Below are 11,926 nucleotides of genomic sequence, written 5' to 3'. Positions count from 1 at the left end.
ATATATATATATATATATATATATATATATATATATATATATATATATATATATATATATTATATATACTTCTGACATATGTAGTGTTGGTCATATTATAGTCAGAGTGAGATACTCTCAAATGTTTGGAGGTAGAGATAGTTAATATTTAAGTGAAAAGAATGACAACATGTTATTGGTGGCTAAGTGGCACTTAAAGTGGTATAAAGGTATTGGTGTAAAATTAATGGGCATTGATATCTGCCTTTTAAAGTTGGTAAGCTCCCATGGCGAGACAAACGGTCTATTTCTTTTATAAATATAAGGACTGCGTCATTTAAATTAGATAACACAATTACACAGATGATAGTAACACATTCTTTAAAGTCCACACATACATTTGTAATGCTCTATGGAAGTGTTTTTGCAAAAAAATTACAACAAGTCGATAATATGTGTTTCACAGAGATGAAGAAAAAATTAAATTAGAAAAGTAAAGACCTGGCCTATATTCTCAAATGTCTTTTTCATATGCAAATAGACTTCTAACATGCTAAATTGTGTTTCATAGATAGGCATAAAACAATAATTATAATGCTGCACTCACATTAAAACTGAGTAATAACGGGAAAACCAAATTTAATCGGAAAGTTTTATTTTGAGCGCTGAAGCTAAAAATAGAATCACGTAGAACTGACAAGACGGCCATTTTAAAAACTCGCAGCTGAAGGTAGGGTAACACATTCTCTTTTACTTATTATTATTTCTTTTTTAGAATTTTAATGTATACCTTAGAAATTCTATTTGATAAATAATTCAATAAGTTAAGATAATATGTTACGTTGATTAATTATTTAATTTAATGAATTATAATAAACAAACATGGTGCATAGCAAATAAAAACTAACAATAGAAGTGTATAGCAATTAAAAATAAAATAATGTGTACCGAACAGATACTGTAACAAGTAAAGTGATAACAAATAGATACAGTAAAGAAAACAGTGCATGTTGAATATATACTTTAACAAGTACAGGGCATGTCAAATGAATAGTGTAACAAATAAAGTGCATAGCAAATAGATAATGTAATAAGTAAAGTATCTAGATCTAGTAATTATTAAAATTAGGCTAATTGCTAATGGCTAGTGTTTTAGAAATCCCAAAGTAAAAAAAAATAATTGGGAAATACGTTGCTAAAAATAACTCTCGGCGTGTGGCTTGCGGATGATAACACACTGCTCATTTGTTTTAAAATGTGTGACGTCAAGCAAATTAAAAATAGCATCCGCCTTTTTTCTTCGTTGGTTTCTGGAAAGTTATGTGTTAGGCCTAGATTACGTGTTACAGCGTTTCTTGTTTTTCACAATACCGTATTGCTCACTTCTCGGTTAATACATCTGTTTGTTTCTGTGTTAAACTGTTGATAAGTTCATTGATTTGTTTATGTTTATGTTTTCATTTATCCCACACACATAACACATTTATCCACCACACACCACACAAATGTCCACACACCTCACATTTGTACATTTGTCCTCCACACACCACACATTTGTACATTTGTCCTCCAAATACCACACATTTGTCCTCCACACACCACACATTTGTACATTTGTCCTCCACACACCACACATTTGTTCTCCACACACCACACATTTGTCCTCCACACACCACACATTTGTACATTTGTCCTCCACACACCACACATTTGTCCTCCACACACCACACATTTGTCCTCCACACACCACACATTTGTCCCCCACACACAACACATTTGTACATTTGTCCTCCACACACCACACATTTGTCCTCCACACACCACACATTTGTCCTCCACACACCACACATTTGTCCCCCACACACCACACATTGTCCTTCATACAGCACACACATGTCCACACACCACACTTTTACCAACTTATCACTAATTATGTTATTACTTTAGCAGTAATTTAATTACAATGATCTTAATGAAACATAATGACATTAATTGTCTAGTGTAAAAAACAAAAAGTAAAAACTTTTTAGATATTTGCACACAAGCTTGCGTGTTGACAAATATTTTAATGAAGAATGAGGTCAAGGGTTAATTTGTATAAGCCTACTGTGTGTAGTTTTTATTGAAGTAGCTCACTTTAGCTATTATAATCAATGTTTATTTTTGTGTGGCTCTATAGTGTAGGTTTAACTTATATAATATGTTCCTTGTCTATTACACATTAATATATGTAACTGTAAATATATATCATTCGATCAAACGTCATGGCAAGGCGATCTTTTACGAGTAGGGTTTCAATTTTACAAATACATCTTAAAGTACCAAACAAATCAATTAAAATATTTAAAGCGGGGGTAAAAATAATGCTGTGTGAAAACAGCTAATTTAGACCCATTACTTTTCTATTAATAGACGTAAATCTGACACGTAATGCTGGCTATATTATAGTCAGAGTGAAATACTCTCAACTCTTAGGAGGTAGAGATAGTTAATCTTTACATGGAAAGAATGACAACTTGTTGTCATATGTTATAGTTGGCTAAGTGGCCCTTAATATGCAAGAAAAGTTTTGATTTGATTTAAAATAATGGTAATTGATAGCTAGTTGTTAAAGTTGGTAAAGCTTCCATGGCGAGACAAACGGTCTCTTTTGTAGGTAAAAGTTTTAGTGAAGAATCCTTATTTTTTTTTACATATAAGGGCTGCGTCATTTAAATTAGATAATACATTTACACAGATGATAGTAACATATTCAAAACAGTCCACTCATACATTCGTATCGGGCAACTGAGGCTCGTTAGCTGGGACAGCAACTCTTCTAGGAGAGACAACTCCAACATTAAACAACTGCTGCCTTGTAGTCTGTTCTTGGTTGGACTAAGGCTATGGTAGCAAATCCAAAAAGAAAAGCAAGCTGAAATCGGAGTCAATAGCCTCAATGGCGCAAAACCAGTTGACACGTAGGCCTATCCTTAATTGTGATGTAAGCGTGGTCTAGTCGGCAAAGCTCATGGTTGTTAAATTCGAAACAGTCTCGAGTACAAACCTCTGGCAGATATCGATCCCTTCTAACACTAAAAATTAAGAACGAAGAAGAAGAAGAAGATACATTCGTAATTCTCTCTGGAAGTGTTAATTTTACAAAGAATTTACAACAAGTCAACATTATGTGTTTCACATTGATGAAGATAAAATTAAATTACAAAAGAAATAACCAAGCTTATATTCTCAAATGCCCTGTTCATATGCCAATGGACTCACATGCTTAATTTCGTTTCATAGATAGGCTTAAGAAATAAGATAGTGCTTCAAATTAAAGATTATTAGGAAGAAGAGTGAGTAATAACCGGAAAACCAAATTCATCGGGAAGTTTTTTTTACCACTAAAGTTAAAAATAGAAAAGTGTAGTCTGACACAACAGACCGCCATTTTAAAAACTTTACTTCGCAGCTGAAGGTAGTGTACACCATTCTCTGTGATTTCGGAAAAATCAACGTAGTCGTAAGCATAGCACTGCTGCCATATGTATTTGAATTAAAGTCTTAGAATGCATTCCCAAGGTTAAAAAAATTTGAATTATTTTTTTTAAATGTTCTTTGGTTTTATATCAGATTTCTCTTAGTTTCGGTGACCGATACTGCTTTTTTTTTTTACATTTTTTTTACTTTCTCTTATATACGAAGTATAGAGAAAGTATTGTAATCTTGCAAAAAAAAAAAATCGAGATTTTTACAAATCTCGATGTTTTACACCTCACTGATACGGAAAAACATAATTTTGCAATCTTGTCCGTATGTCTGTGTGTCTGTCTGTGTGTAAACACGATAACTTGAGTACCGTTACAGCTAGATTGATGAAATTTCATATATATATATATATATATATATATATATATATATATATATATATATATATATATATATATATATATATATATATATATATTATCAAACTCGTAGATCCTTACCAACTTTTGAGCGATTTCCGATAACCGGAAGTGGTACTTTTTCTACTTTGAATTTTTCAAAAGCCTATAACTTAAATACTATTTGAGATAGATAAATGGAATTTCACACGTAATTAAAAGATCTAATGTTCTACCTCATGTCAAATTTTGAGTAATTTCCGTTGACCGGAAGTACTAATTTACGCTATTTCCAATTTCTCAAAAAACGCATTTAAATTTATAAAGAATTAATAATATTGCGCACTATTATGCACATTTATTTGGCGTTCACTCACTTGGTGTGAAATTCTTTTTTCTACGAGACTTTATTCTATTTTAAAAACTTTAAGTATTTAAAATGGAGTTCCCATCCCCTGTTGTTTTATATAAGAATATTCGAGAGAGTTTAGGGGAGATCACGTCCGGTTTATTTCAAATTGAAAACATGACGTGTTATTCTTTTTTTTTTATATAAAATTTCCAAATACCGTCACTGGCGTGATAATGTAATTGCTTGCTTACGTTTACTATGACGTGAGGGGATAATCCCACCACGGCCCACGGTCGGCGGGGTCACTGTGAGTTCAGCAGGCCTACAGCATACGTCATAGATCTAAAATGAACACAACAGGTGCACGAGATCGTCTGTCTTAACTTCTCTGTCCCCCCCCCCCCCCCCCGAGCAAATTGAAAGTTTTTTAAAGTTCGCATGGATTAATATAGACTTAGATCCAGTGGCGTTGCTAGGTCGGGTGTCACCCATTGCGGCACTTTATGGTGTCACCCCCCAAGAAACACACACACACACACATATATATATATATATATATATATATATATATATATATATATATATATATATGTGTGTGTGTGTGTATGTGTATAAGCTTTAATCACTGCAGACATAAAAATGACGTTTATTTATATTCTATTAATAACATAGTTAGATGTAGCATTGTTTTCTCTATTGTTAAAACGTCTACGTCATCCCCTCCCTCTTGTAATAATTGTCGATTCGCACTTAAAAGATTATTTAACTGTAATTAATCATTAATGGAACAGTCAAAAACAAGTTTTCTTCCCTACATTTTGCATTTTTTTGCCATGGTGTCACCCCCCTAAATGGTGTAACCCGGTGCGTTCAGCAACCCCCGCCCCGCCCTCGCTAGATCTACTATCACGCATTGTAGATAGCTGTAAAAACTATTTACTAAAGGGCAGTTTGATTAAGCTAGATTGCTGCTAGACCTCTAGATCTAGATCTTGGACTATCATCTGACCCACTAATGACGAAACTGTATTTTTTTTTTACAAGGACTAGACTAGATCTAGATCTAGACTAGATTCTTAGGTGTTGAAATATAATGTCAACATTAAATATTAAATTGCTAACACGAAAAAAAAAATGGGCAGTCCTGAAATCTATTTTTTCGAAGATTCCAGATCTAGAATCTACTACCATACCAGGCTAGATAAGTCTAGATAGCAATAAAAACAATTTACTTAAGAACAGTTTGATCTAACTAGATATAGGACTATCATCGGACCTATCAAATCTAGATTCTATTTTTTTTTAAATAAAATTTTAAACATTGAATTGATGAGACGAAACAGAATCGGAAAGTCCTGATATCTATTTTTAGATTGAGTGTTCCCTAGGGTGAAGATTAAGCGTCACGCTCAGCGAACCGCGCAAATGCGGCCATCATCTAAACTAGATTCTAATTTTAAATTTTAAAATCTAGATTAATGATTCGATTATTAGATATAGAATCTATAGGCAATAGGTCTACTTCCTGATTTGAATCCAGTTTAGAACTTCTGTTTACGGGAGAGTCAAATAAAACTGTGGGGGTTAAAATTAAGATGCAGAATTCGACCAATACTACCTAGAATCTAGATTTAGAATAATTAATGCAAAATTAATGCAAAGACTATAAACATGGAAGTAAGTAGATCTACATTTAAGTAAATTAGGCTATAACAAATAATAGATCTAGCAGGTGTACCATTTTTATGCAGCAAATAAATATCTTTATTCAGTATGAAGTCTAATTCTAATCAAAATGGCTATTCACAAATGTGAATAGCCGTATCAGGGCTATTCACATTCGTGACCGTTTTTGCTATATATAATGTTAAAAATAACCAGTTTGGGCATGAAGATGTGTGGTCGAATGGCCGTCGTGCCGGAAGGTAGGTGCGGATTCAAACCCATCTTTTTTTCGTTTGTGACGTAATTGTTGGCATATAAGCAAAAGAAAACAATTATCTGTCCCGTATATTTATACTGTGAATTATAGCTGATGAAATGACATCATATTTCACCTGATATTTATTTTGTGTGATAATGTAAAATTTTAATGGTAATAGATGACCTCCGTAGCATGTAGCAGATATGTCTTATGTGTCTAAAAGCTAACAACTAAACTTTATCCACTATAACTTTTTATAAAACATATACACAATACAAAATAGTAGTACTGCTCTCTTAATTAATCTTTACCACACTCCCCAGTCACAATAAACGATTTTATTATTGTAAGATATTATTTACAGTCGTATTTAGCATGATATGACAGCCGACTGTGAATATCTGTATTAGAGCTATTCACAGTCGGCTGGGAATAGCCCCAATACAGATATTCCCAAGCGGCTGGGAATAGCCTTGGCCAATTCTAATCCCAATATTTTTGTGCTAATAGGTAATTTTACAATGTAGATTCTTGTATTTTAGCCTAACTTAAAAAAACAAATTAATGCATTAAAGTGTGAATGAAGACAATTTTGGGATTTATAGTGGTGTATTTTCAATTTTTATATTCATTTTTGGTTTCAATAATTAACTGTGCTATAGGGCTGTAAATAAGTAGATCTACACAAATATGCATATATCTGATGGACAAATTGACTCTCTTTCAAAAGTTATTCTTCATTCATTTGATTATGCCTTCGTAAAATTTGAAATACTAACAATTTTTATGTGACCACTATTATTGAATGCACATGCTCTATGATATTTTTATGTTTTTATTTATTTTATTTTTTTAAGTTCATAATAATTAGGCAATCTATCCACAGTAGCTGTTGAGCATTTACATCTTTATAGAATAATTGTTTAAACAAGCTGCAGTTTCTGCAGACTTAGTGCAGATGTTTTAGTTGCTATTTCCAATGTTTAAATAAAATACTTGATATAGGTATTAAATAAAGTGGAGGAAAATTAACTGTAAACAAGTGATAAGGATATTAAGACTTTATGGTTTACAAAAAACATTTACAGTTAAACTCAATATTGATTAGCTGAGAATCAACTGAAATATATTTTTCTGGCTTCACACTTCAAACTATTATGAAAATAAATTATCTTTTGAAAATCATTGATCCTCATTAATTCCAGCAAAATAATTTAATGCATTTGTTTCCAAGGTTTAGTGGACAGTTGAGAGTGACAGCTAGTGGAAATACCAACTTTTGTATAAAAGTTAATAAGGTAATTTAAATAAGTTAACTGCACTTTTAAGGTCTCATTTTCAAATATAAGTTATTTATCAGAAAAATAAATATTTGAAAATAAAAAATAATTACAATTATTAACATGATTATTGGAAGCTAATATGTAATAAATAATAAGGTGATATTTGCTATTTTTATAGCCAAAATATTATCAACAATGTTTTTATTTGTGGTAAACATCTTATATAGCTTTTTCACTAATAAGAAATAAACATATTTTAACTTCCTACATGTTTCTCATACTAATCAAACTTTAATATGCTGATATAATTTAATTCTAAACATTCTTATTTTTTTTCAAATTCTTTATTAGTGCGCTTATTAAGCCGTAGTTACTATTTTATATTAATGATCTATATTCATACCCACAGTAACACAAACCATGGAAAAAACAAACAAACTGAGAAAAAGAAAATTGGAGCCACCACGTATGTCAGAAGGTACAGCCAGATGAATTATTCATTTTACCAAATCTTTAAAAACCAAAAAAAAAAGCAAAATTATAAACTATTTTGGCATTTCTAAAACTGCAAATACTTTAAAATCCATTCCTTAATAACCTACATGTGATATCTGTAAATGTAAAAGTTAATTGAAAATACCCAATGATTTCTATAAACATAAATTTTCGAATATTGTGTCTAACTGACTATGAACTTTGAGAGTGTATCAATCACGCTGTAAGAGTTTATCTCAGTAATGCCACATTTCTTGTCACTGTAATTATAAAAAAATGTATGTTTTAATTTCTTATTTTCTTATTTTAGATGTGCCACACTGTGAGAGTCCAAGTAAAGTTTTCAAAAGTGACCAAACAGGTGTCTTTATTCCTGGTAAGATATGACAAACATAAGGCAACTCTAGTCTAAACAATTTTAGTCAAAACTATTATAAATATGTGCTAGTGAAAACATAAAGATGACTTTATTACAGTAAATGTATAGTTGATTAAAGGAAGGACATAAAAGTTTAATTTATATCGATATCAGCCTGCTAAATCAAATGTTAGTGTAACTTAGTATAGCTAATCAAAATAAATAATAGGTGCATTTTATATCAGCGTGTAGTTTTTTTATGCTGTCTAAATAATCTGTTTCCCCTATTTCTATAGGAAATCATGAAGCTGAGATGTGCTATGGAGGAGAAGCTGATCTACACAAACATGTTACTGGCTGTAAGAAGAATCCAGGTCACAAAGGTTTTATACCTCTTAAAGATTTCAAATCGAATTGTCTCCCCTCACGTTACCATGACGACAAGATCGTGTCTAAGACAATCAAAACATTAGCAGCCCTAACTGTCCAGGTAAAGACCAAATTCACCAGTCTAGAGAGACCAGAGTTTTACCCAGGCACTCAAGTTCCATATCCATGTTATAATGACAGAGGAAGTCACGTGATGAGGTTAGGGACGGGGAGGGTTTGGGATGTGGACAAGTACACAGAGAGTGACGGTGACGAAATTTGTCGTTGTGCCAAGTGTCACGTCTCTGCCACACCCAGCAAAGTGTGGGGGGAGGTTCGTGTATTGACAGCTACACACGTAGTGTTTGATGACAGTGAGGCGAGACAGACCAGGTGTGTTTTAGGTTTTGATGACAATAAAAGTCGAGTGGTCAGTCTTGATGGCTGGGAGGTGGAGGGTGGGACAGACATTGAAGGAGACGTATGTGAGTTGACATATGTGACATGTGATTTAAATTTGATTGATGAACTCGACAAGATGTGTGGTTGCTTTTATGATCTACATGAGGAAGTAAACGACAAATATAGGAGATTTGATGATGTGGACAATTTGACCGTTATAGTGTCACATCCTCATGGCTGTCCTAAACAGGTCTCTGTAGGACAATGGACACGCAAACGTGAGAGGGAAGAGAAACCGATTACGTACACCAGGTACTGGTACACAACATGTACATGTCCAGGCTCCAGTGGAGCGACTGTCTTCAGGCTAGATTATGACAGGTTGTTGTACACTCCCCACAGTGGATCAAACTCTGAAGGAAATTATAGTGGGGAGCATGTGTGCTGATGTAACTGTTATTTCTCTCCCCTTGTCTACACTATGTAAACAAACAAAATGGCGCAACCTTTCCGTCATTAAACTTTGTGCTAACACTTGCATGGCTTTTAAAATTGTTATTACCTTTAAATGATTAAAACAAATGTTTTGATTGATTTGAACCGTTTAACCGTTATAATTTGCATGTACCATACTGTATTCTACGCATTTTAAATGTTTTATGTTTTAAATGTTTTCTCTGTAACAAATGTCGGTGAAATGGTTGTTCTATGCTTTGCAACTTTACATATTAACCCTTTATTTACGGAATTATGTTCTGAATGAGATTTTTACTTAAACAATGTGTTACTATATTGCTTTTGGCACATTCAAAGCATATATCGAAGGAAATTTCGTTTCATAAATTTTTAATGACCCAAACAGATATTGGTACTTATAAGTACCGTCAGTAAACTAGGACATTTTTTTTCAAAAAATTTTTTTTTACAAAACAGGAACAAACGATACAATTTATTAACTAATAACATGGCAATCATTATAACAATCACTTTTTGTAATTTTCACACATAAATACAGCACAAAAGTATATTTTGAGTACGATTTTTACTGGATTTTCTATCGGAACACATCTTAGACCTCAAACACAGCAAAAGTTGTCAACATGTCATGCTCCCTCAATCTTGTCTGTGGTCTTTCTAGTGTTGCAACGGTTGCCGGAATGAATATGCTTTTGCTGGAAGCTTCCAATAACTAGTACAATGAGCCGCATAAACAAACAAAAGCCTAGTCATTCAGCACACAACTACTAGAAATACTAATATAATTGTAGCCTACTATAATGTTATGACAAGTCTACACTACAGTGCAAAGTTCATAAATAGAAGTGAGCTCAATGTGTTTTGGAAGAAGTAGTGGATTACTCTTTTCTGTTTACTTATTAAAATTTACCTTATAGATCTATACTATATGCAGAAGTATGGACTATTACTAGTCTACAGGTATACATTATGTAAATGCTAGTTGTTGTAGGCAAGACAGTTCATTGCAGTAAATATAACTAACAAATTAAATCTTACAACCTGAACTAGGCTTTGGTATACAAATGAAGTATACTAAACCTTATAAACGAGCCTGCAATTGATACCGTTATTCTTGTTATTTTTTTACTACTAGAAATGAACATGTAATTACAATATTTCTTAGGTAAACCATATGCAAACCTTCTTATAAATGTGTAAATATCATTTTTTTGAGTACATTTCGATAAGTAATTATCAAGACAATATTTATGTAACTCCACCTAACAAATCTGCAATTTTCTAAAAATCCTAAAAAAAATTACCGTGTGCCCAGACGGTACTTATAAGTCCACTTGTAAACATCGATCTAATACAAAGACAATATGATTAAAATTGTATAACTAGAAGTTAAACGCGTTTGCCTGACTATTGAAGGTGCCAATAAAAAATATTTGGGGTTGAAAACTTGAAAAATAAGGTAGAACAAAAGGAAATCAGGAACGGGTGTGAGAAATGTACAGAAAAATTGTGAACTACCGATATAGCAAGACATTGAAAAAGCGCCACACCATTAATTTTTTTAAAAACAATGATACCTCCAACTACCGGCGACTCAGGGGAGATAATACTATAAAATACATCAATAATTTTTAAAATTCGTATTTAATTTAATATAATACAGGTACTTAATTAAAGTGGTACTTATAAGTACCGTCAGTAGATAAAGGGTTAAATGTATCGCTCTTATCCTTTTTTTTACAAATTAATTACGTACTAAAAAATAAAATGCCCAAGATAAAACTACTTTGTTCTGTGTTTTATAGACAAATTAGTATGTTGGCTAATTATAAAATGTTCAAATTGTTGTTAAATAACTTTTGTTACGGATGTCGATATTTTGGTCAGGCTGGTGGTGGTTTTAAAACAGTCCCACTTCATTGTAACCACAAAGCTGACATGTGGCCTATATAAAAATAAATACATGTCTAGAAATGATCAATTTCAATAAAATGAAGTTCAAATAAACAAGGAGACAAGTTATTGTATACGCTATCAAGTGTCCATACCGCTTGGTTTCTTTGTGACAAAACAATGCATTTTAAAGTTTACAACTTATATTTTAAACGAAACTTTAGCACGTTTTTCTTTGCCGCCCACGAATTAAGCTTAATGTCCAGGCCAGCCTAAGAAGATTTTACAGGCCTGCTTGGGAATTCAAGACAATATCTATCAAGATGCAGACAATAGACACAGCTCTATCAGAAAATGAGAAAGACGTTAGACTCGATTTAACGCGTTCATATATTCATAATATCTTCTACGTAAAACAAAATACGACCGCCTCCGTGTGCTATTATTACCTACACTGTCGGTCTGCTAGTTTTAACTAAATTGTCTGATATTGTCACCTACACTATCTGTTTACAATTAAACAACCTG

General features: G+C 32.5%; 1 protein-coding gene across 3 annotated transcripts; it reads left to right on the top strand.

Moving 5' to 3' along the window:
• Positions 1 to 676: 676 nt before the first annotated feature.
• On the top strand, positions 677 to 10,395 carry LOC131935637 (uncharacterized). 3 transcript variants are annotated; one of them, XM_059292143.1, is made up of 6 exons: positions 677 to 709; positions 7,356 to 7,419; positions 7,814 to 7,882; positions 8,210 to 8,275; positions 8,554 to 8,747; positions 9,279 to 10,395. In XM_059292143.1, exons 3-6 carry the CDS (start codon positions 7,825 to 7,827, stop codon positions 9,474 to 9,476), a joined length of 516 nt encoding a protein of 171 aa, XP_059148126.1. In that variant the 5' UTR covers positions 677 to 709; positions 7,356 to 7,419; positions 7,814 to 7,824; the 3' UTR covers positions 9,477 to 10,395. The 3 variants fall into 3 exon arrangements, with proteins under 3 accessions (XP_059148126.1, XP_059148124.1, XP_059148125.1); XM_059292141.1 differs by having other exon boundaries at positions 8,554 to 10,395; XM_059292142.1 differs by lacking the exon at positions 677 to 709 and adding an exon at positions 3,426 to 3,436 and having other exon boundaries at positions 8,554 to 10,395.
• Positions 10,396 to 11,926: the final 1,531 nt, after the last annotated feature.

This window comes from Physella acuta, unplaced genomic scaffold (assembly GCF_028476545.2).
Source record: "Physella acuta isolate Inbredline_101_S28 unplaced genomic scaffold, ASM2847654v3 ptg000150l, whole genome shotgun sequence".
Taxonomy (NCBI): domain Eukaryota; kingdom Metazoa; phylum Mollusca; class Gastropoda; family Physidae; genus Physella; species Physella acuta.
This window is presented reverse-complemented; position numbering and strand designations above follow the sequence as displayed.

Excerpts from the sequence above, each read along its gene's own strand:
- LOC131935637 (XM_059292141.1), top strand. The coding sequence starts at position 7,825 with ATGGAAAAAACAAACAAACTGAGAAAAAGAAAATTGGAGCCACCACGT. Across the intron at positions 7,883-8,209 it reads GCCACCACGTATGTCAGAAG|ATGTGCCACACTGTGAGAGT; the intron begins GTACAGCCAGAT and ends TTCTTATTTTAG. Across the intron at positions 8,276-8,553 it reads AACAGGTGTCTTTATTCCTG|GAAATCATGAAGCTGAGATG; the intron begins GTAAGATATGAC and ends CTATTTCTATAG.